The sequence below is a fragment of the Trichechus manatus genome, unplaced genomic scaffold (genome assembly GCF_000243295.1).
Source record: "Trichechus manatus latirostris isolate Lorelei unplaced genomic scaffold, TriManLat1.0 scaffold00340, whole genome shotgun sequence".
Classification (NCBI taxonomy): domain Eukaryota; kingdom Metazoa; phylum Chordata; class Mammalia; order Sirenia; family Trichechidae; genus Trichechus; species Trichechus manatus.
In genome coordinates, this window is record NW_004444276.1 from 272344 (window position 1) to 298615 (window position 26272).

The window sequence follows — 26272 nt, forward strand, 5'->3', positions numbered from 1 at the left end:
AAACAACCAAACCTGTTGCCATTGAGTTGATTCTGACTCATAGCAACCCTACAGGACAGAGGAGAACTGCCCCATAGAGCTTCCAAGGAAGGCCTGCTGGAGTCGAACTGCCAACCTTTTGGTTAGCAGCCGTAGCGCTTAACCACTACGCCACCAGGTTTCCATAAAGGCAGGACAGGTACTGGTTAAAAGCTGCTCTGGAGTCAGATTGTCTACATTTAAATTCCTACTCCACCACTTATTAGCTGTGTGGCATTAAACAAGTTACTTATCCCCTCTGTGCCTCAGTTTCCTCATCTATACAATGAGGCCAATAATACAACCTATTTCATACGACTGCTGAGAAGGTTATACGCGTTAATGCAAGTAAAGCACTTAGAATAGTACCTGGAATACAGAAAACACTAGCAGTCATTAGAAGCCCTGGTGGTGCAGTGGTTAAAGTGCCCAGCTGCTAATTAGGGATGTTGTTAATAAAGAATGTGGGACTTGCATATGTGACCACAGGCCCCTAACTACGCTTTCCACTACCAGATCCCTACTGAAATCACCAAAGAACATAAACAAAGAGAAAACCCTGCATCAAATAGATAAGTTATCTACATGCAGATGGGATCAGACGAAAGGAAGGCAACAAGAATGGATTTATACCCACACTCCTGTAAAACAGATACCTGGAAGATGAGTCTCTGCCAGAATATCACTCTTCTGGATTTCCTCCTACCTCAGTGTCACTTATTTTCAGTTTCTTTTGCTGGCTCCTCCTTTTTCCATAATCTCTAAATGTTGGAGTGTTCCAGGCTCAGTCCTTGGTCCTTTCCTCTTCTTTGTATTCACTCTATTGGTGATCTCATCTCATCCCTTGGATTTACCATCTATATGTTGATAACTCCCAAATTCAGAGCTACACCCTTGGCCTCTCACCTGCCTTTCAGACTTGTATTTCTAACAACTTTCTTGACATTTCCAGTAGATTATTTACCAGACATCTCAAACTCAACATGTCCAAAAACAACTTCTTAACTACTCTACATATTCCAACTTGTTTCTTTCCCCATCTCAGTTTCTCAGATCAAAAACCATGAAGTCAAAAAAAAAAAGTTACAAAAACTATGAAGTAATCCCTTTATTTCATTCTTTCTCTTAAACTCCACATCCAAACTGTGAGGTTCTATATTCAAGATATATCTTGATCAGGACATATCAAGCATCCAACCACTTTTTACGACTTCCAAAGCTACTATTCTGGTCTCAGCCACCATCATAGCTTGCCTGGATTATTACATTAGTTACCTAACTGGTTTTCCTGCTTCCACCCTTGTCTCCCTTCAGTCTATTCTCAACACAGCAGTCAAAGTGATTCTGTTAAAATGCAAGTCATATCGTGTCTCTCCCCTGCTCAATACCCAACAATGGGCCCGTCTCACTCAGAGTCAAAGTCAAAACCCTTACAGTGGTCTACAAGAACCCGCATTATCTGTGCCCCCTTGTCTCTCTGACCTCATCTCCCACTACTTTTCTCCTTACTCTCCCCATTCCAGTAATATCAGCCTTACTTTGCTGTTCTTTGAACACACCAAGCATCTCCCACTTAGGGCCTTTGCCCTGGTTTTATCCTCTTCCCAGAACACTCTTACCCCAGATATCAGCATGGCTTGCTCCTTCACTTCCTTCAAATGTTTCCTCAAATCTCTTAATGAAAACTGCCCTAACTATACTTTTTAATATTACAACCTGGCCTTCTGCTGGCTCCCCTGATTTCCTTTACTCTGCTCTACTTTTTCTTTCTCCAAAGTACCTATCATCTTCTAACGTACCATAACATAAGGTCTAGGAAGGAAGGGATTATTTTTCCTATTTTAACTTATTTATTTGATGGTTATACAATGAAGTCTTCCTTCCACCTTATTCCCATAGCTTTGCAGTCTCACCTCTGGAGGCAAAAACTGTTACCAGTTTCTTGTGTATCTTTTAAAAGTTAATTCTACGAACATATATGTGCACCTATATTTATTCCTTTTTACTACAAATGGTAACATACTACACTCACTGTTCTGCAACTTGCTTTTTTCACTTAATATTTTGGAGATCAGTCCAGAGTAACACAATAAAAAGTTTCTTCATTCTTTTACTCACTGGTATTGTATTTCATCCTACAGATTGCCATAATTTATTTGGCTATCCCATTAATATTATATATCCAGTTTATTTCCAACCTTTTACTATTAAAATAAAGGACATAAATGGACAAAAAAAAACTCTCAGGAAGAAATGAAATAAAAGTTGACTCACTGCATTAAGGAAAGAAATTGAAGAAAAAGACAAAAAAACTCAGAAAAGAAGCCTACATTACAAGATGCCCAGGGTAGAAGAGATTTCACTGAAAATTAAAAAATTAAAAAAAATAAGAGATGATTTTGCACACCTCTATGCAAATAAATTTAAAACCCTAGAGGAAATGGATAATTTCATAGGAAAATACAGTATATCAAAATTGACCCAAGTAGAAATAGAACTCTTACACATATCAATTTCCATACAAAAAAAGGAAACAGTTACCAAGGAGCTTCCCTGCAAAAGCACCAAACCAGGTGACTTCAATGTGGAATTCTACCAAACTTTCACAGACCAGACAGTTCTGATGCTACATAAATTGTTCCGCAGCACAGAAAATCAAGGAACACTTCTAATTCTTTTTATGAAGCAAGTATAACATTGATAGCTAAACTTGATAAAATGATGAAGATAAAATAAAATAAGAAAAGTACAGACCAGTATCACTGATGATTATCAATGCAAAATTCCTAAATAAAATATTAGCCAACAGGGTAAGGCAAGCCATGAAGATCAACTGCTTTGCTGCTAAAGGGGACTAAACTGATGTCAAATGTTGTTGTTGTTAGGTGCCTTGAGTCCGTTCTGACTCATAGCCATCCTACGTAAAACAGAATGAAACACTGCCTGGTCTTGTGCCATTCTCACTATCATTGTTACGCTTGAGTCCATTGTTGCAGTCACTGTGTCAATCCATGCCATTGAGGGTCTTCCTCCTTTTTTGCTGACTCTCTATTTTACCAAGCATGATGTCCTTATCCAAGGACTGGTCCCTCCTGATAACATGCCCAAAGTATGTGAGATGAGGTCTCGCCATCCTTGCTCCTAAAGAGCATTCTAGCTGTATTTCTTCCAAGACAGATTTGCTTGTTCTTCTGGCAGTCCATGGTATATTCAGTATTCTTCGCCAACTCCATAATTGAAAGGCAACAATTCTTCTTCAGTCTTCCTTATTCACTGTCCAGCTTTCACATGCAGATAAGGCGACTGAAAACATCATGGCTTGGGTCAGGCGCACCTTAGTCCTGAAAGTGACATCTTTGCTTTTTCACACTTTAAAGAGGTCTTTTGCAGCAGATTTGCCCAATGCAATGCATCGTTTGATTTCTAAGTGACACTTCCATGGGCGTTGATTGTGGATACAAGTAAAATGAAATCCTTGACAACTTCAATATTTTCTCCGTTTATTATGATGTTGCTTATAGGTCCAGTTGTGAGGATTTTTGTTTTCTTTATGTTGAGGTGTAATCCATACTGAAGGCTGTGGTCTTTGATCTTTATCAGTAAGTGCTTCAAGTCCTCTTTGCTTTCCACAAGCAAGGTTGTGTCATCTGCATATCAGCAGGTTGAATGAGTCTTCCTCCAATCCTGATGCTGCATTCTTCTTCATATAGTCCAGCTTCTCGGATTATTTGCTCAGCATACAGATTGAAGAAGTATGGTGAAAAGATACAATTCTGACGCACTTTTCTTAACTTTAAACCACACATTGTCCCCTTGTTCTTGTTCGAACAACTGCTTCTTGGTCTAAGTACAGGTTCCTCATGAGAACAATTAAGTGTCCTGGAATTCCCATTCTTCACAATGTCATCCATAATTCGTTATGATCCACATAGTCGAAAGCCGTTGCATAGTCAATAAAACACAGGTAAACATCTTTTTTTTTTTTTTTGGACATGTTGTCAGGAGGGATCAGTCCCTGGAGAAGGACATCATGCTTGGTAAAGTAGAGGCTCAGTGAAAAAGAGGAAGACCCTCAACAAGATGGATTGACACAGTGGCTGCAACAATGGGCTCAAGCATAACAATTGTGAGGATGGCGCAGGAATGGGTAGCTTTTCATTCTGTTGTACATAGGGTCACTATGAGTCAGAACTGACTCGACGCCACCTAATAACAACAACAAAACATCTTCTGGTATTCTCTGCTTTTAGCCAGGATCCATCTGACATCAGCAATGATACCCCTTGTTCCACGTCCTCTTCTGAATCTGGCTTGAATTTCTGGCAGTTCTCTGTCGATGTACTGCTGCAACCATTTTTGAATGATCTTCAGAAAAATTTTACTTGCATGTGATATTAATGATATTGTTCGATAATTTCTGCATTCTGTTGGATCACCTTTCTTTGGAATGGGCAAAAATATGGATCTCTTCCAGTCTGTTGGCCAGGTAGCTCACTTCCAAATTTCTTGGCATAGATGAGTGAGCACCTCCAGCACTGCATCTGTTTGTTGAAACATCTCAGTTGGTATTTTGTCAATTCCCAAAGCCCATTTTTCACCATTTCCTTCAGCGCAGCTTGGACTTCTTCCTTCAGTACCATCGGTTCTTGATCATATTCTACCTCCTGAAATGATTGAACATCGACCAATTTTTTTTTTCAGTACAGTGACTCTGTGTATTCCTTCCATCTTCTTTTGATGTCTCCTGCATCGTTGAATAATTTCCCTGTAGAATCCTTCAGTATTGCAACTTGAGGCTTGAATTTTTTCTTCAGTTCTTTCTGCTTGAGAAATGCCAAGTGTGTTTTTCGCTTTTGGTTTTCTATCTCCAGGTCTTTGCACATTTCATTATAATACTTTACTGTGTCTTCTTGAACCGCCCTTTGAAATCTTCTGTTGAGCTCTTTTACTTCATCATTTCTTCCTTTCACTTTAGCTACTCTATATTCAAGAGCAACTTTCAGAGTCTCTTATGAAATCCATTTTGGTCTTTTCTTTCTCTCCTGTCTTTTTAATGACCTCTTGCTTTCTTCATGTATGATGTCTTTGATGTCATTCCACAACTCGTCTGGTCTTCAGTCATTAGTGTTCAGTGTATCAAACCTATTCTTGAGATGGTCTCTAAATTCAGGTGGAATGTACACAAGGTCGTACTTTGGCTCTCGTGGACTTGTTCTAATTTTCTTTAGCTTCAACTTGAACTTGCATAGAAGCAATTGATGGTCTGTTCTGCAGTTGGTCCCCGGCCTTGTTCTGACTGACGATATTGAGCTTTTCCATCATCTCTTCCCACAGATGTAGTCGGTTTGATTCCTGTGTATTCCATCTGGCTTGGTCCACGTGTATAGTCTCCGTTTATGTTGTTGAAAAAAGGTATGTGCATTGAAGAAGTTGTTGGTCTTGCAAAATTCTGTCATACAATCTCCAGCACTGTTTCTATCACCAAGGCCATATTTTCCAACTACCAATCCTTCTTCGTTTCCAACTTTCACATTCCAATTGCCAGTTATTATCAATGCATCTTGACTGCACGTTTGATCAATTTCAGACTGCATTAGTTGGTAAAAATCTTCAATTTCTTCATCTTTGGCCTTAGCGGTTGGTGTGCAAGTTTGAACAATAGTCATATTAACTGGTCTTTTTGTAGATGCATGGATATTATCCTATCACTGACAGCATTGTACTTCAGGATAGATCTTGAAATGTTCTTTTTGACAATGAACATGATGCCATTCCTCTTCAATTTGTCATTCCTGGCATAGTAGACCATATGATTGTCTGATTCAAAATGGTCAATACCAGTTCATTTCAGCTAATGCCTAGGATATAGATATTTATGTGTTCCATTTCATTTCAGACGACTTTGAATTTTTCTAGATCATACTTCATACATTCCACATTCCAATTATTAATGGATGTTTGCAGCTGTTTCTTCTTATTTTGAGTCATGCCACATCAGCAGATGAAGGTCCTGAAAGGTAGACTCCATCCACGTCATTAAGGTCAGCTCTCCTTTGAGGAGGCAGCTCCCTTCCAGTTGTATTTTGAGTGCCTTCTAACCTGAGGGGCTCATCTTCTGGCACTATATCAGACAATGTTCTGCTGCTATTCATGAGGTTTTCACTGGCTAACTTTTTTCAGAAGTAGACTGCCTTGTCCTTCTTCCTAGTCTGTCTCAGTCTGGAAGCTCCGCTGAAACCTGTCCACCAAGGGTGACCCTGCTGGTATCTGAAATATTGATGGGAAAGCTTCCAGTATCACAGCAACACACAAGCCACCACAGTACCACAAACTGACAGACACGTGGTGGTGATTTCAAATAAAGCACATAAAACCCCATGCCCCTGGGCACTGTTGAAAACAATAGCAATCTTGGTGTCAAAAAATCAGGGAAGGCCAACACTGCAAATAGTGCAAGGTCTTGATACTGGTTGTAGCCAGCAGCAGAGCAGCAGAACAGCCAGAAATCTAACCAGAAATCTAAAGAATGATACAGGTAAAGTGTGCCTTGATAAGTTCTCATCCATCCCTAGGAGTCTAGAAGACTGTGTATGTGCAAGCCATGTCCAATTAGGAGAGGTCAAAGAGAACTCAATCTATCTGCTTGTCCCTGGAAGAATATGAGGCCTTGCCACATAGAAAGTAAGAGCTGGGACAGACTTGTAAACAGTCTGAACTTTGAATGTGTTTCCCAACCCACACACAGATCTATTGGCAAAAGGCAGAAGTGTTAGTGGCTCAAAGGTTTACGTACAACCTCTGACCAACAATTGGCTGACTACTAAGGTATGCTGACCCAGAGGTGACCCCTAGGAAGCCAACCATAAAAATAAAAACAAAAATTACAAAATACAAAAACTGAGCATAGTCTTCAATGGCCACATACTGTGGGTAGAGATAGAGTCTTCGGAATTAGTTCAGGCAAGTCACTGGACAAACAAACAAACAGCCAGAACCACAACACCAAGAGAGGATCAGAATCCAGAGTTGCTACAATATATTATTTAAAATGTCCAGTTTTCAATAAAAGTTACAATGCACACAAAGAAACAGAAAGTATGACAAAAAGTAGTCAATAAAAACTGTCTCTGAGAATGTCTAGATATTGGAATTAGCAAATAAAGACTTTAAAGCAGCAATTGTAAATATGGAGCCCTGGTGGCGCAGTGGATCTAAATGGGAAAGGCAGAACAATAAATTTTATTGTTCCCTCTGCTTGACTGTATCCATTTTGTTTCTGTTCACTCTTGCTTTTGTCTTTGTTTCATGGTCAAAACCTTTATTTATTTTTATTAATTTCAGCCTTTGTTTGCCTTTATTTGAAAGAAAAAAGCTAATTGTTTTGTGTTAAAATTCTAAATTATTTAAATTTTTTGTTCTTACATTTGAGACTTTAATTAATTCTCCTATCATCCTACTGATTTTACTCATTTCACTTTCTAAAATCAGCTTACCTACTCTTTCAGTGTTCCCTCTTTTGTCCACTGTCCACACAAGCTAGCACATTCAGACCCTTTGTGTAATCAACGCACACGCATTCCACACCAAGGAACATGTGTAATGGTCACATCACTAGGGACATTGGGGGAGGTCTTTTTCAGAGTGACTTAATTCCTCGGTCAGAATGAGAGATTTATACAATTTGAAAATGAGTTTGCATTCTCCTTAAACTTCCATAATTACTTTAAAACAGGGCCTTAGTAGGGAGTGGCATGAAGGTTATTATATTTGGAGGGTGTGTGGGTGTGTGGGTGTGTGGGTGTGTGTGGGGGTGTGTGGGGGTGTGTGTGTGTGTGTGTCTGAGAGAGACAGGGCAACATAAGAGAGAAGAGTAAAATTCTTAGGTTGGTTGGGTCGTAGCAGAAAGTTGAGTAGGCCCAGGGAAGCAGTAAAGAAGAGGGTACCACAAAGTCATACTGAGGGGGCTCTGTGGGCCCGCACCAGCCAGCATCTGAAGGCCAGAGAGATCCAGGTGGAGGATAAGGATGACAGAAGACGGTGCTGTAAGCAAAATTGCAAGACAATCCCGGGAGAATAGACGGCTTTACAGAAAAAGGCAAAAGAGGGCTCCAGAGTCCGGGGCAATGGACCAAGTTGATGGGGCTGCATTAGCATTACTTTGATGGGGACGGCTGAGCCAGTTAGGATTTGGAAAGAATACGTCAGGTGAGGCACTGTATGAGGCTAATGGGATTGCTGAAAAGTAGAAGGAAGGAGCTATGAACTACAGTCTCAGGCCTCACTAATGCCTGTGAGAGGCAAAGATTGGGACGGGGCAGAGTTGAAGCAAAAGACATCACCTTCTATACCAAGGGGACTCCCAAGTGACTCCAAACAAACACCAGGAGCTGTCTCAGGTAGGGAGCCCATCCCACAGGCAGGGGCATAGCTAAAGGACCAGGGTTATGACTTCTTTCAGCATCTATAGGGAACCAAGTATCTCTCCTGGTGGTCAGTCTCAAAGGAGGGGGACCCTGAGAGCAGGAGAATTGCTAATATTCAGGCTGTGTACTTCCACACAAAGTGCCTGGTCCCATTAGGAGACCAGGCTGATTTGAGGAAGGGACACTGGGTAAAGTTCTCATGTGGACACAAGATGTGAAGAGGATCCAGGCCAGGCAGTCCTTGCCAGGCTTCTCTCTGTACCTGAATCTTAGCATTCAACACTTACCTTTCCAGGTTCTCATGTTATCTAAACCAGAGAGAGAGATTCTTCTTGGAACCATAGAGCATTCTGGGTTCTTGATGCTGCTGTGCCCACTCCACAGGAGCTGCTCCTCTTGGCGCCGTTCAGAGAGATGGCTTGGCTTAGGGGGACGGGGAGGTGGGGTGTTGGACATAACGTCTAGTTCTTTTACCCCACAGGGCAAGGAACCTTGGTTTTTATCTACCTGAATGGTGGAATTTAAGGAAGTTTCCAGCAACGGTGAAGATGATAAGTAGTCCCTGGATGGCCCATTGATTTCTCTACTCCTGATCAGGGCAGCCTGAGGCTTCGTGGAAGGCACCTCCTGAGATCCAGTCCCATGGCAGGAGGAGTACATCAAGTTACTGGAGGGTAGCGACTGCAGGCAATCAACGAAAACGTCATCAAATGAAGTCTGTTCCAATGAGCGGTCTGAGTTTGACCAGCTATCACATCTCGTGGGTAGACTGAGGGAAGAAAAACATAAAAGTTTGATAGAACTATTGCAAACTCCTGGAAGCTGCAGTAAGTACCACAGTGACACTACTGACACCACACTTTGCAGAAATCTGAAGAAGAAAGTCATCCACCCATCACAAAACTCATGCTGGCCTCGTTCCCGTTCCTCTAAAACCACTTTTTGTTCTACTTGTGTAGCCATATACCAAGTTATGCCAAGCCCTCTGGTACAGGAAAAAATGATTTGTTGATTTTTTTCATCTTATCAGCATCTGAGACCAATGAAAACGCAAGGATAGAAATGAAAGCCACAATGCTGAAAGACATGATTCATTTTGTTTAGTAAGCTGCATGCACCATCTCTCATGGCTACTGATAGTGATCTGTCCCCACCTTGGCAGCTGCAGGAAGAGAGGTGAGGGCAGACCTACCCACTAGAAGATGCTGCAGCTAAAAGCACTGATTTGGGCAGGCACACGGAGCACATCTCAGCAACAGGCCCCACAAGAGGAGGTCATGTGGGCTCTGGCAACAGGGGAGAGCATGCTCGGAGAGAAGCCTGGGCACGGGCATACCTGGTACGGTGCAGTCTTCCAGTCTCACAGTTGGACAGGACCAGATAATCAGGAAGGAAGAGAAATTCTGACTCACTTCTGGTTTCCTCAGTGGCTAAGGTATTAGCACTTGGGTCATCTCTTGGCAAGGAGGACCTGGCAGCCTGGGCGGTGTGAAGGGAGCTAGCAGGGGAAGGCTGGAGGGAGGAGGGCATGTGAGAGAGGCTCTCCACAGAATCTGCTGGAAAAATAATTTCCCAGGTTAACATTTGAAGAATGGCTATAACACTCACGATTTCTCAAACAGCAGCTCAGAAGCCAAATGTAAGATGCAAATCACAGCTGGTGTTTGTACTGATGGAGAAGACCATTTCCCCAAGCTATAAACAATGTCTGGGAAAAGAAGGCTAATGTTCCAAGAGTGAAGTGTTGAATCAATTAAAAGTTTAAAAAACAAGCTTTCTTGGCCTAGAAACCTGCAGTTATATAGTCTACACACAGCTCCTTTATGGCCCTCATCAGCCACCCCACATCATTGTTTATTCATTCAACAAACACATACATATATACATATATATATACACACACATATATGTACATACATGTATACATACAAATATACACACACGTCTGTACTTATATATGCATATATGTAGATATGTATGTGTATATACATATATATGTATATATAGATACATATGCCCGTTGTTGTTGTTTTTAGGTGCTGTTGAGTCGGTTCCAACTCATAGCAACCCTATGTACAACAGAATAAAACACTGCCCAGTCCTGTATCATCCTATGTTTGAGCCCACTGTTGCAGCCACATATGCATATATATGTTCATATAGAATACCTACTACTGCATCTAATATGTGCCTGCAACTGTTCTAACACTGACAGTACAGCTGAGACAAATATTCTGCCCTCACTGGAGTTACATTCTAGTAGAGGAGACAGACAAATAACACACAAATAAAGAAGCTGATGGGAACTCCAGATCAGAAGCTCCCAGTAAAAGCAACCGGTATGAGGATAAGATGAGTTAATGTGTATAAAGCGTTTAATAGAGCTCCTGGCCAGCATACACACGACATGCTAACTATGTTATGGTTACTGGAGACAGAACCAAACACTGTATGTGAGAAGCCACAGGAAACCCTTTGGAGTGGTTCTCAGATGAAGAAGATTCTGCCCTCATATGTATGCACCTAAAAGCTAAGGGGAGCCACAGGGACCAAAGGGGGTTATGAGGAGGTCTTCTGGCTTCCTCCAACTTCATGCCAGGACTTTGTACTTGCTGCCTGGCTCCTTACTCATTCCTGTTCCTTTTGGGTTGTTGGGAAACATATTATGTATATGCTTTGGGATAACTTCTTAACTTCTGGGTGAGGAAAGAAACAGAAGAGAAACAAACCAAGTTTGACTCTTCATTGCCACCTGGTGGCACTTAGCAGTGACTAAGGGCTCGGCTGCTAACTGAAAAGGCGGCAGTTCAAATCATCAGCCAACTCTGGGGAGAAAGATGTAGCAGTCCATAAAGACTACAGCCTTGGAAACCCTATGGGGCAGTTCTACTCTGTCGTAGAGGGTCACTAGGAGTTGAAACCAACTCGATGGCAACGGGTTTGGTTTTTGGTTTTGGTTGTAATATGGATGCTTCAGTGGCAGATGATGGAAAGGATACAGTAACCGTTTAAATGTTGAAGCTACTGTGAAGCATGAGATTTAGGAGTAAGGTGTTGTCTACTAGACTAAGAGACGGAAAGAAACCAGATTCACAATCCCATAGTTTTGAGGATCAAGGCATGGTGCAATGATGTCCCAGGGCTCAACAAGAAAATCCTTCAAGGGAATTGAATCGTAACCCTGATATATTACCTAGGAAGATACGTGTGCGCACGCGCACGAGAGAGAGAGAGAGAGACAGAGAGACAGAGAGACAGAGAGACAGAGAGAGGGAGCTCATTTGCATAGTTACATATACACAAACTCCTATAAAGTGTGAGCAAGCGTTAGAGCACATGAGTCATCATCTGAACAATCCCAGTGCCTGGTGGTCCCCAGACACGTGACCACACAGTCTCAGCTGAACATCACTGGTGCTAAGTGTACCTTATATAAACCTCTCTCCCCTTATGAGTTAGTTGCTCCCACCACCCAGAAATTGCCCAATGCAAACTTGTACCTAATTTCCCTTGCACAGACCTTGAGAAAACCTTGCAGAAATCTTGAGAAAAAATATGAGAAATTCTGTCTATGATAAATAGCCAAGTTCTAACTTTCTACCTCTAATGTTGAATAACCCAATAAAAAAAAACCCATTGCCGTCGAGTTGATTCTGACCCATAGTGACCCTATAGCACAGAGAACTGCCCCATAGTGTTTCCAAAGAGCAGCCGGTAGATCCGAACTGCTGACCTTTTGGTTAGCAGCCGAACTCTTAACCACTGTGCCACCAGGGCTTCGAATAACCCAATAGGCACCAGAAATGCTAAATCTCCACTAACTTTGGATTTTGATATTTGATATTTCTAGAAAAGCACGGGGGGGGGGGGAATCAGAGTCCGTGGGTTGTCCTTACCCTCATTTGCTTTCCTGCTTGCATCCCAACTGCAGCTAAATGAGAGTAATGGTCAGTTTGTGGATGGAGCCTGCCTTCTCACATCTGGCCCTGAACCTTAGAAGCAGGTGAAAGACTGTAGTCTCTAGGAACTGCAGAGTACTATGTGTGATGGGAAATGGGGGGATAGCTCTGATATAAATGAGGAGGTCTGGCACCGCGGCCCGTTTTCCTGCAGTAGCTTCCCAGCGCAAGTGCAGCATGCCAGACAACCCCTCAGCACGCAGGGGCCCTGGATCCGTTCTCACCTGCACCGTCTTCCAAGTGGCAGAGATTGCAGACCTGACTGATGCTATGCACCCACACTTGCATCTCTTCCTCAGTCTTGGCCACCAGATAGAATGTACGGGAAGCGGTCTTGACAATGAACACGAAATTATTCTGAAATTCTTTCCGAACAAAGCCTGGACCTGCGTGCTTCCAGACGGCACACTCACTGAGGTCTATCACGCGGATGGGCTTGCTGGAGTGCTTGTTCCGGTAGTACTCCAAGACATCTGGGTCGCCACTCATGCGGCCCCGCCGGAGGACAAACCAGCGCTTTCGCCAGGCCTGCAAAGAGGCGAATCAACAAGGAATTACTTGGCTCTGCCAAGAACTGACTTCATGACAAGGACAGCAGAAGAGATGCAAATCAGCCATTCGACTGGTGACACACAAAGTTCATGTTCTGGTAGAGTCATACCTCAGTAGTTTACTCGTGTGCTCATGTAAATGGTGTTGTGTTTTTGAATTTAAAATTCCAATTGTTCATTCCCGGTATATAAGACAGCAATTGACTTTTGTATATTAACCTGGTCTCTTGTAACTCTGCTATAATTGTTTATTACTTCCAGGAGGTTTTTTTGTTTTGTTTTGTTTTGTTTTTGTTTTTTTTGTTTTTTTTTTTTTGCAGAGACCTTGAGAAAACCTTGCAGAAATCTTGAGAAAAAAATATGAGAAATTCTTTCTATGATAAATAGCCAAGTTCTATCATCTTTCTACCCCTAGTGTTGAATAACCCAATAAAAAAGTAGAGAGGGTAAATGTAGCCAACTCTTTAGAGCTGGCTGGCTGTAAAGGGGAGGAGAGCTCTGGGGTCAAGTGGTTATTTTTAAAGATGGCAGACACTTGTGCATCTGAAATTATGTGTGTTTTGCTTGTCATAAAGAATGAGAACAGGCAACAGGAATAGTTTAGCCTAAAGCTATCAGTGCCCTGTTGAGAAACACTGCAAGAATTGAAAGTAACTTTCTTTAGTGCGATGGGAATCCCAGAAAGCGCCAAGCCTTATGGTAAGATGACCAGGAAAAGCTTAGTCCATGATCAGAAAAGAAAAGAGAATGGTATTCCACAGAAACCAGCCCTGGGACGTGGTAGGCTGGTTTGTGCGCCCAGTGAGAACTAGGACCCTGGGCCTGTTGACTCCCCGCTCACTCTTTGACCCCGAATGTTTTGCTGCAGATGGTAGCATCTTGGTTCGGTACAAAGAAGGGATGCAGATCTCATCAGATACATGGTTGAACTACCTCCGAGGGTATGAGGTCTGGGAAAAGAGGTATCTGCAATTGACCAGAGCCCTCTGCATCTGCCAGCTACCTTAGCCCTCTCCTGGAACCAGGGAGAAGAAAGTGGAGAACTTCTTAGAGTTTCCTATCTTCTCAGGTTTAGGAACCCTTTGCTCACTGCTTGCCACCTGAGTAGACAGCACATCCTCCCTTTCTGCTGTAGGGAACTGTGGCACTGGGCCCAGCTGGAAATTGAGCACGGAGAAGGGGGACAGGATGATGGGCTGACGGTAGGGCTTTCTTCCCTCGAAGATGCTTGATGCTGCAGTTGGCAAACGCAACGGGAGAGGACTATAGCTTCTGTGGTTTTCTCTCCTGTGCGTGTGTGACAGCAGGAAGTACTGGATTCTGCCAGGGGCATGGTGACCACTGGGACAGGAAGTCTTTTGTATCTTTAGCTTCGTTTATGCCTGACACTTTGGTAAGCCCACCAGCTCTGAGCAAGAGGCCAGGGAAAGAGGACAAGCAGCCATTTGGGTGTTATCAGCTCCTTCCCTGAGGCTGTTGAGAGTCCAAAGAAGCCCTAAAGAGTGGACAACCAGTCATCACAAATGTCCCACAATTATAAGAAAAAACTCCCCTGAGGCTGTGGCAAGATGCAGCCAGCAGGAAGCTGGCAGTCCCTCCATGTTGGACAGGGAGGGTGAAACAGTGCTTGCCAGGCAAAACCTTTACAGACAGCATAAAACTCTGAGAAGAGAGTTGGCCACTCATGAGAAGGACAAGACAGTGTGATTTAAGTCAGTGTGTTTTTCAGACAAGAGAAATAACAGCATGTTCATGTGCTCCTATGAGTGACCCAGGAGAGAGAGAGAGAGAGAATGATTCAATGAATTCCTGCTGCAAAACCATGGCATTGGATAAAGTGATGCCACTGAGAGTGTGGAAGGAGAGAGAAGGAGAGAGAAGGAGCGACAGGCTGTGAGCTGGGAGCCTGAGTCTTTGCTTTGTGCGCTAGCATGAACTGTTGCTGTGGGGTTAAGAGGGCAGAAGATGAGAAACTTGGGGCTTCTGGCAGGGACTGAGGCAAACAGCAATGTAAGACCTAGTCCCCATGCTCCCTGAGATAGGGGTGGACTCATGAAAGAGGCCCAGAGCTGGGAGAGTGCAATGTGTGCTTGCTAAGAAAAGCTTTCATGGTGAGAATGGGGGACCCCAAACTTTCCAAAGGCCACTTTGGTGGGGAAATGTGAAGAGGAACTTTGTTACACTTCCCAAAAATGATTCTAAAATTTGAACTGAGCACAGAAATAAGTTTCACGTTAACTGATCTAGTTGTATGGAAACAGTAGATTTCTTATCCATTAATAACGATTTTAGGGAGAAAAAGTAACATCAGGAGTGTATTTATTCAGTGCCTACTCGACGCCAAGCATCCTGCGAGATGGTGGAGATAGAGAAGGGGGTTAGAGTTGGTGCCTAAAAGAGGCCACTGTTTAGACATAGATTTCAACCCAGGGTAGAGGAGTCAACCAGGAGCAGTAGGACTGCAGTGGGGAGAAAGACATGAACAAGTTTGGGTTTGTTTCATTCATTCAACAAATATCTGCTGATAGCCTACTAATATGCCGGACTCTGTGCAGACTGGGGAAACTGAGATGAGCAAGCCACAGGCTGTGCCACTCACAGTCTAGTGGCAGGAGGCAGGGAGCAGGCAGATAGATAAACAGACAATTGCAGTCGATGTGATAAGGGCTACGTTAAGGGAAAGTTACCAGGCTATAGGATCATAAAAGAGAGACATCTCTATCAGATCAGTGAGTCTGGGGGGCTTCCAGAAGGAAGTGATGGCTAAGCTAAGACTGAAGAAGGGCAGAGGAAGCAGCATGTACAAAGCCTCAAGATAGACAAGGCATGAAGCTTCAGTCAGGTGCACGGCTGGCTGGAAGACAGGCATGAGAGCAGAAGGGGAAAAACAGCCACACAACAACTTGAAGAGTACGTATCATAGCCTTTATTCTAAATCATGGGAAATCGCCAGCATGCTCTACCTCAGGTTTTAAATGTCTACTAAAGAGCTGTGATTCTGCAAAAGCAGAAATAATGTGTTCTCTGAGCTCTTTGTTAGGTGGATGAGGCCACCAAGCTTACAGGCTTCTGTAAAGGGGAGGCATGCGATAAGCAGTTGTTTACAATAAAAACAAATATGACTAGGGTAATGCCCAAAGGACTCGGGAGCCATGTGCAGGGAACACAAGGGTGCAATCAGCAAAACCCAGACTGGGGGAAACTGCAGGTGAAAGGCCTAGGTTCTTCACTGATAAGTGGTAAGGAAAACAAAGGGACAGGAGGGGAATTTATGGATTAAATGAGACTTAAAATACATCAAAATTTTTTAATGTGCAAGACTAAACTATAGTGCCTATGGATGCTCATTTGAGTGATAAAAAATTTTTAAAATGCAAAGAAGAGATTCTAAATAAGTCAAGATAGTAGTTACTGATGGGGAGGAGGAGGCGGTTGTGATGTCTCATGGAAGGACTTCTATTTCTCAAATGGATGGTGGTTACAAAGGGGCTCACCTTATAATATTCCATTAAGCCATGCATTTACATTATTTACTATTTTTGTATTTTCTTATACAATAAAAACGATTTTAAAAATTCCTCTGGACAGGGCATATTCATGAATTCACTCAACAAATATTTGCTGATGGCCTACTATGTGCCAGACCCTGTGGAATGTCAAGAGAGGTTGAGGAAGAAGGGCAGTATCAACTACTAGGCCTGAGGAGGGGTGTCAGGGTATAAACAAGAGATGAGGCAAGGGGTCTGGAACTAAGAAGCTTGGAATCAGGTTGGGAGGTAGAGAGTAAGAAGGGTTTAGGTGACCAGTTCAGCACAGAGAATGCAAGGACCTGAATGCCGGGGTCTCTTCTTACTGGGGATCAAGCATCTACAACTATCACTCAGAGAAATGGAGTACAAAACACAGTGCTGAGTCTTCTACTGACTTCCTGTGTGACCTTGAGCCAATGAGAAACGGACAGCACAACATTATCAATTTGAAAGTAGTTTGTAAAATGACAGTGTGACTGTGGGTCCCCAGGACACATGGTAACAACTTGCCCTGGGGAAATTGCGTCTCCCCTTCTGGAGCCCACGTCACCCCACAATACAATGAAGGGGTTGGACTGGTGGGCTCTGAGGGCTTTTCCAGCTCTGACAATCAAAAGATCAGTTTCCCATCAGCCTTTCCTGCCACAGTCACAAAGCTGACTCATTACCATCCCACCAGTATCATCTCCAAAAAACAAACAACTGTAACATCCTGTAACCATGTGGAAAAGTATTTGTGTTCATTTCTAGAATCTGAGGGAGGCTAAAACTCAACTCCTCCAGGAATGTGTGTCTAGGTCACAGGCCTGCTAGTTTTTATGGAATTATTCGAGCAATAATTGAATCCCGTCCTTCTGAAGGTAAAAGCTCTGCGTTGTTTTCCTTTTAAACAATCCAATTTGTGGATTTCACAGCTAAAAAAGATCTCCTAGTTTGGTTCTTAATAGTGACCCACCAGGTTAATCAAAGGCATCTACACGGCTAAGGCTCGGAGAACTGCTGCCACTTTAGTGTTAAGGTGAAAGGACACAAGATCTGGGGACTGAGACTTGAATCCGAACTTCCCTAACCTTTATTATGCATCTGAATCACCCGCAAGAATCACATTGGTGTACCTGGGACTGAACTTGCCCTCCAACTAGAAAACAACTGCTTTTAGAGAGCAGACCACAGTCAGGGCAGGGCTGTGGTCTCTGTGAGAAGGTAAACAAAAGAGATGTGCTCTATGACTGCCCTGACTTTCAGCCTTGAGGCACTTTCTGGACCACAGTGCAGGGAGGGGGATCCCAAATAGAGCATGGCAATCTCCTGGCGTTGAAAAGCAGAGAACAGAATTCTAGGTGGCTGAAGTAGCTAGAATTTGCAGGGAAAAGTACCAGAGAGGAGGGAGCTATGCAGAGAAATAGCTCCAGAAATCTACATATGGGTTCCCTTGAGACTTTGCCTGAATATAGCATGCACTTGTGTAGGGTGAAACCCCATGAGGCAAATCCAAGAACAACTAACTACCTGGGAGCCACTAACTAACTATCAGAGCTGAGAGCAGCCAGAATAGTACTGGAACATTCAGTAGGGACCTCTGAAAGACCACATCTTAGGAGTAGGTGTAGGGTCAAACTAGCCCTAGAGTATGTTGTTGTCGTTAGGTGCTATGGAGTCAGTTCCGACTCCTAGCGACCCTGTGTACTACCACCATCCTCACAATCGTTGTTATGCTTGAGCCCATTGTTGCAGCCACTGCGTCAATCCATCTCCTTGAGGGTCTTCCTCTTTTTCGCTGATCGTCTACTTTACCAAGCATGATGTCCTTCTCCAGGGACAGGTCCCTACTGATAACATGTCCAAAGTATGTGAGATGAAGTCTTAACTATCCTCACTTCTAGAGTACAGGCTACTCTAAACCTGCCCACCCAGCAGCTCCACAGGAGAAAGACCTGGTGATCTGCTTCTATAAAGATTACAGCCAAGAAAACCCTATTGGGCAGTTCTACTCTGTCACACGGGGTGGCTATGAGTCAAAAATGACTCGACGACACCTAACAACAAACCTGTCCTAAGGACGCTTAAAATGAAGCTTTGGAATGATCAAGCTATTTTGCAAGTTTCTGAACTGCCTGCCAAAACAAAGTTCAATAGTCTTTAAGGGAAGACAATAAAATCCAGACACTCAACACTATAATATTTACAGTGTACAGCATCTAAAAAATTACTAAAAATAAAAAAGCAGGAAAATGTGACTCATAATCAGGAAAACAGTTAGTCAATAGAAAATGACAGAGATGATGGAATAAGCAGATGAGAAGTTTAAAACAGCCATTATAAATATGTCCAAGATTTAAAAGGAAACATAAACATAATGAGGAGAGAAATAGAATATACAGAAAAGAACAAAAACATACAATATCTGAAATGAAAAACTCACTGGCTGGGCATAACAACATATTAGACAGAAGAAGTTAACTTGAAGACAAGGCAAGAGAAACTGTCCAAATTTGGGGAACAAAATGAACAGCATCACCTGAGGAGCTATGAAAATGCACATTGCTGGACCTCACCTCTAAAACCCTATGCCGTGGAGTCAATTCTGACCCAAAGCGACCGTACAGAACAGAGTACAACTTCCCCATAGGGTTTCTAAGGAGTGACTGGTGGATTCGAACCACTAACCTTTCGGTTAGCAGCCATAGCTCTTAACCAAGCCTGGCTTGGGGACAAGGAATGTGCATTTTTAACAAGAACCTCTGTGGACTGTGATGCATAAAGGCAGTCAGGTTCCATTTCCAAAGGTAACTGGGTTTCACCCTCATTGCTTTAAATACCACCTATTTGATGATGATTTCCAAATTTATATTTCCATTCTGGATCTTTCCCATGACCTTTAGACCCAATAACCAACCACCTAACTGGTATCTCCACTTATACATCTAAGAGGTCTCTCAGACTTACCGTACCCAAAACTAAGCTCGATTTCATGCCCCTCAAATGTGTTCCTCCCTCAGCCTTCCAATATCTCAGTAAATTGAACCACCATCCAAGTTCTGTTGACTCTACTTTCGAATATTCCAAACCATTCCACTTCTCTCCACCCACCCACCCCACCCCAACCCCCACTGTAGTCCAATGGGTAACTGAAGCAGCCTCTAGTCTTCCCATATTCACTCTCACTTTCCCCATAAATCTGTTCACAGCAGAGAAGTCAATGACCTTTTCAAAACGTACATCAGATCATGTCACTCATGTTAACACCCTCCAAAATATTCCCAATGCCTTAATAATAAAAGCCAAATTCTTTAACCTAGAAAGTCCCCCACGAATTGGCCCTGACTATCTCTCCCACTTCATCTCATATAAAATCTCATTTCCATCTTGGGGCCTTTGTCCTACTTGTCCTTGCTTCTGGGTGAGAATACCCTTTCCGCAGATCTGTGCATGGCTGTCATGCAGATCTCAGCTTCCTGTCACTGAGACCTAAACTGAATTGTCACCTCCTCAGAGACCTTCCTTGAACATCCACATTAGAGTGGCCAGCCACACAGTCATTATCTACCATATCACCCTATTTTAATTTTCTTCATACCACTTCTCATCAGCTGGCATTTTTCTTGTTTGTTTGAGGTTTACTGTCTGTTTCCCCAGCAATACCACTAGAATGTGAACTTTTGGGCAGCAGAGGCCTTGTCTGGGCCTAGAATAGTGCCTGGCACAGAATATGTAGTTACTCAGTAAATACCTGTTGAATGAATACATTCTACATTTGATTTCATGGAGTCATAGACCTAGGTTAAAAACAATACTCTTGAGAAACAGGATAAGATTTGTGGGTTTATAACCTAATCACCAGGATTTACTCATCACAAACTTACGTGCTAGGATCTGGGGATATAATGGTGAACCTGATAGTCATGGTCTCTAGGCTAGAACTTGGGCAGTCAAGCAAGGCTTGGTACCAGACTTTTAACTCAAAACCAGCAAACGTTCTATCCAGACATTGAAGCATAAAGTCCACGTTGTTCGGGATTAAACTGGGGCATGAGAGTGATCATCTGATGACTTTCCAGAGCACACCGAAGGCGAGCACTTATCCAGGCTTAAGTTTACAATGGACCAGGCTTAGAAGTTTGAGCACTTTATTCCTACACTCAATTCTACTTGCACAGTAAAAGAACCCTGGCTGGGTAATAGCAAGGTTCACTTCTTTGGCTCTGTAAGTCACTTCAATAAAGCTGAAGTGGCCTGTCTGGATTGTATCCATGGTCGAAAGATACTGAAACGAACTAAGAAACATCCTGAAAGTCTCTAAGGCTGTAAAGAGACACCTCTGATTTAAACTGCTTTTCTGGCAAGAGTGATTACTGTCCCTTTGTTTCAGTGGAATTGGCCCCCTGCCCTCTCTTCAGTGGTGAAATCCCAGAGCTATGAAATCACTTCCTTAGTATATGTACAGGATGGGTCAGTAACCTGCCTTCACAGCCATGCTTCCAACTCTGGCTGAGGGAGCAAAACTTACATCTTCTGCATCTGGAGCTCTAGGTTTTCATCCTTCAATACTGCTGTCATTTCAGCAATGGCAGTTTTTTACTTAACCTGCCAAGAGGAACTTTGTGGGCCTCTTCCCCTCCTGATCCATGGATGTGCGCCATACTGTCCCAGCCAAGAGCGCTCCAGGCTCTGGTTCTCAGATTCTGATTGCTTACAGGTGTTGGGCTCCTTCTGAGCTGCTTTTTTAGTAGCCTTATTGGTCAAGCTGTAGGAGATGCCTCAGATTAGAGGACAATAGAGAGGAAAAAATGTCACTAAGAACCTACAGACAGCAAGGCCTGGACCAACTGTGAACAGCTTTCAAGTTGAGTGTGGATTGGCCTGATACAGGATTTCTCACTGTTACATATGAAGAACGGTACAAAGTTGGGGGTGGAACTAGTTTTGGGGAGCATCTGGAGTTACAGGCAAAATAAAAGAACCACAGAAACCAAGCCACAGCCAATGAACATCAACTGGTCTCTAATTTTCTCTGGGAGCTTAGCCTGTGCTGACCTAGAGTGTATGCTATGTGATGGCAGGAACACTGTCTGCCTTGGTCCCTGAAGTATCTTTAGCATCTTTAACAGCATCTTTAACAATACATACTCAATGCATTGTTGTTGATCGAATGACTGACCTCAGTGCCTCTACCACTTCCTGGGAGCTCACCCAGTCCCCAAAAGAGGGCAACTTTAACCAGAGGTCTACTTAGACTCTTGCAGCCAGATGATCCCATCTGCCTCTCTGTGCCTGGTACCTTCCAGTTGTCCTTTCAGGTCTGCTCACCACCTGCCCGCTCTGGGTCCGGGGGGGGCTGAAGGAACAGACTGCAACAACCCCTGCACTCTGGCTTCCGGTTAGGTTTAGCCAATGCGCGTACCAGCAGGGAAGGAGAAAAAAGAGGCGAGAGTATTATTCACCCAAACTCCTCCTTTGAGGTCACCTGGTCCTGGCTGCGAACCTCGACTGAAAGCCACAACTTCTGCCAGGTGGCCCTCTTCATATAGCTACTCTTTCTGTTCCACTCCCTCCACTTTTCCACTCAAGCACAGGGCTAGCTCCATAGTACTGCACCATCCCTGGTGGTTTCCCTGTCCACACCTTTATAAACAGCCTCTTAAACACGCTTTGAATTATCGAAGTTCAGTGTGCCATCTGTTTCTGACCAGGCCCCTGACTGGTAACTCCACTTGCGTTCATATTGCGTTCATATCCTCTCCAGCATATCTCTCATACATTGATGGTGGGAATACAAAATGGTATAGCCACTCTGGAAAACATTTTACTAGTTTCTTAAAAAGCTGAAAATGCAGCTACAGGTATATCTTGGAGATATTGTGGGCTTGGTTCCAGACTACCGCAATAAAGCGAATGTCAAAATAAAGTGAGTCACACAAATTTTTTGGTTTCCCAGTGCATATAAAAGTTATGTTTACACTATACTATAGTCTATTAAGTGTGCAGTAGCATTATGTCTAAAAAAAAAGTCTATACATTAATTTAAAAATACTTTATTGCTCAAAAATGCTAACCATCATCTGAGCCTTCAGTGAGTCGTAATCTTTTTGCTGGTGGAGGGTCTTGCCTTGATGCTGGTGGCTGCTGACTGATCAGGGTAGTGGTTGCTGAAGGTTGGGGTGGCTGTGGCAATTTCTTAAAATAAAACAACAATGAAGTTTGTCGCACTGATTGACTACTCTTTCTTTCACGAGAGATTTCTCTGTAGCATGTGATGCTGTTTGATAGCATTCTACCCATAGTAGAACTTCTTTCAAAATTGGAGTCAATCCTCTCAAACTCTGCCACTGCTTTATCTACTAAGCTTATGTAATACTCTAAATCCTTTGTTGCCATTTCAACAATGTTCACAGCATCTTTACCAGGAGTAGCTTCCATCTCAAGAAACCACTTTCTTTGCTTACCCATAAGAAGCAACTCCTCATCCATTAAAGTTTTATCATGAGACTGCAATTCAGTCACATCTTTAGGCTCCACTTCTAATACTAGTTCTCTTGCTATTTCCACCACATTTGCAGTTAATTCCTCCACTGAAGTCTTGAACCCCTCAAAGTCATCCATGAGGGTTGGAACCAGTTTTTTCCAAACTCCTGTTAATGCCGGTATTTTGACCTCCTCCCATGAATCACTAATGTCCTTAATAGCATCTAGAATGGTGAATCCTTTCCAGAAGGTTTTCAATTTACTCTACCCAGATCTATCAGAGGAATCACTGTCTATGGCAGCTATAACCTTAAGAAACATATTTCTCAAATAATAAGACTTGAAAGTTGAAATTACCCCTTGATTCATGGGCTGCAGAATGGATGTTGTGTTATCAGGCACGAAAACAACATTAATCTCCTCATACATCTCCATCAGAGCTCTTGGGTGACTAGGTACATTGTCAATAAGCAATAATATTTAGAAAGGAATATTTTTTTCTGAGCGGCAGGTCTCAACAGTGGGCTTAAAATACTCAGTAAACCACGTTGTGAACAGATGTGCTGTCATTCAGGCTTTGTTGTTCCATTTACAGAGCAGAGGAAGAGTAGATTTTGCATAATTCTTAAAGGCACTAGGATTTTCAGAATGGGAAATGAGCATTGGCTTCAACTTAAAGTCACCAGCTGCATTAGCCCCTAAGAAGAGAGTCAGCCTGTCCTTTGAAGCTTTGAAGCCAGGCATTGACTTCTCTCTAGCTACGAAAGTCCTAGACGGCATCTTCTTCCAATATAAGGCTGTTTCGTCTGCACTGACAATCTGTTGGTTAGTGGAGCCACGTTCGTCAATTATCTGAGCAAGACCTTCTGGATAACTTGCTGCAGCTTCTCCATCAGCACTTGCTGCTTCCCCTTGCACTTGCATGTTACGGAGATGGCTTCTTTCCTTAAACCTCGTGAACCAACCCCTGCTAGCTTCAGACTTTTCTTCTGCAGCTTCCTCACCTCTCTCAGCCTTCAGAGAATTGAAGAGAGTTAGGGCCTTGCTCTGGATGAGGCTCTGGCTTCAGGGAATGTTGTGGCTGGTTTGGTCTTCTATCCAGACCACGAAAACTCTCCCCATCAGCAATAAGGCTGTTTCGCTTTCTGATCATTGGTGTGTTCACTGGAGTAGCACTTTTAATTTCCTTCAAGATCTTTTCCTTTGCACTCACAACTTGGCTAACCGTTTGGTGCAAGAGGCCTAGCTTTTGGCCCATCTCAGCTTTTGACACGCCTTCCTCACTAAGCTTAATCATTTCTGGCTTTTGATTTAAAGTGAGAGACGTGCAACTCTTCCTTTCGCTTGAACACTTAGAGGCCATTGTAGGGTTATTAATTGGCCTAATTTCAATATTGTCCTGTCTCAAGGAATAGGGAGGCCCAAGGAGAGGGAGAGAGGGAGAGAGACAGAGGAACAGCTGGTCGGTGGAGCAGTCAGAACACACACATTTATTGATTAAGTTCGCCATCTTTTATGGGTCCAGTCGTAACGTCAAAGATCACTGATCAAAAGTCACCCTAACTGATAAATTAATAATGAAAAAGTTTGAAACATTGTGAGAATTACCAAAATGTGACACAGAGACATGAACTGAGCACATGCTGTTGGAAAAATGGAGCTGATAGACTTGCTTGATGCAGGGTTGCCACAAACCTTCAATTTGTAAAAAATGCAATATCTGCAAAGTGCAATAAAGCAAAGTATGTCTGTACCGTATGACCCAGCATTCGCACTCCTGGGCATATATCCCACAGGAAAGACTTCTGTTAATGCAAACACCTGCACACAAGTGTTTATAGCAGCTTTATCCATAAAGCTCTGGTGGCACACTGGTTAAAGCTATTGACTGCTAACCAAAAGGTCAGCAGTTCGAAACCACTAGCAGCTCCTTGGTAGAAAGATGCGGCAGTCTGTTTCCATAGAGATTTACAGCCTTGGAAACCCTGTGGGGTCACTATGAGTCAGAACTGACTCGACAGCAGTGTTTTTTTTTTTTTTTTTTAATCCATAATAGCCCAAAAAGTAGAAACAACCCATATGTCCTTCAGTAGCTGAATAGTTAAACAAACTGTGGTACATTCATACTTTGGAATACTACTCAGCAATAAAAAGGAACAAACTATTGATACATGCAAACAGTTGGATAAATCTCAAGAGAATTATGCTGAGTAAAAAAAGTCAATCTCAAAAGTTTACAAACTATACAATTCTACCGATATAACATTATTGAAATGACAGAGATGGAGAACAGATTAGTGGTTGTCAGGGATTAAGGAGGAGGTGGGGATGGGAGGGAAGTGGGTGTGGTTATAAAAGGGCACCAAAAACCACTCTTGTAGTGATGAAAATATTCTGTATCTTGATTGTGGTGGTGGTAACATGACACTGCACACGAGATGAGACCGCACAGAGCCACACACACACAGAGATGTATGCAAATCTGAACGAGCTCTGCAGATGGCACCCGTGTCCATTTCCTGGTCATGATATTGACCTGTGGTTACGCAAGACACTAACACTGGGTGAAGGGTGCCCTGCACCTCCCTGTACATTTCTTATAACTTCCTGCAAATCTGTCAACATTTCAAAATTATAAATTTTAAAAAAGATACTCAATCTAAAAGAAGTCAAGAAAGTACAGAAAATGGAACTAGAAAAAGTGGGACAAAAAGCATAAAATGTTTGATTTAAATGCATCAATAATTACATTAAATGTAAATGGACTCAATGCTCTAGTGAAAAGACATTTATTGAATGCCTACTGTGGGCCAAGCACTGGAATGTGTGCAGGGGACACAGAGATGATCAGGTGCTCACAGTGGTCTGGTGGCCCAAGGGCTGTGCCCAGTGCTGTGACAGAGTGTACCATATGGACGAGCTCATAAATGTCAGCAGCACTGAAGGAGAGGGAGAGTACAAAGGAGATGACACCCAAGCTGGGTTTTGAAAAATCATGGAACCGTGCCAGGTAAAGAAGTAACATATGGTCATTCAAGAAAGAGGGAAGAGAATATGAGAAAGGAAATGTGTTCTGGTAACCACAAATGATTTGGCATTAGTAGAGCATAAACTGTAGGAAGTGAGGGACAGAGGATGAAGCTAGAGACGTGGTAGACGTGTTGAGGGTAGAATTGATAGGACTGGATCACTAATTTGGTGTCGTGGTTCAGAGCTATGGCTGCTAACCAAAAGGTTGGCAGTTCATCTCCACCAAGCGCTCCTTGGAAACCCTATGGAGCAGTTCTATTCTGTCCTATAGGGTCGGTATGAGTTGGAATGGACTCAGC

The 26272-nt window shown here is 43.0% G+C and overlaps 1 protein-coding gene across 1 annotated transcript in view; it reads right to left on the minus strand.

The window, feature by feature from the left end:
• GAB3 (GRB2 associated binding protein 3) overlaps positions 1–26272 on the minus strand; it is an 87441-nt gene that overhangs the window by 15643 nt on the left and 45526 nt on the right. The window contains exons 2-4 of the mRNA XM_023725637.1: positions 12625–12928; positions 9778–9994; positions 8729–9210 (exon numbers count right to left, since the gene is read on the minus strand). Coding sequence (XP_023581405.1) covers positions 8729–9210; positions 9778–9994; positions 12625–12928 — 1003 coding nt within the window. The remainder of the gene's footprint in view (positions 1–8728; positions 9211–9777; positions 9995–12624; positions 12929–26272) is intronic.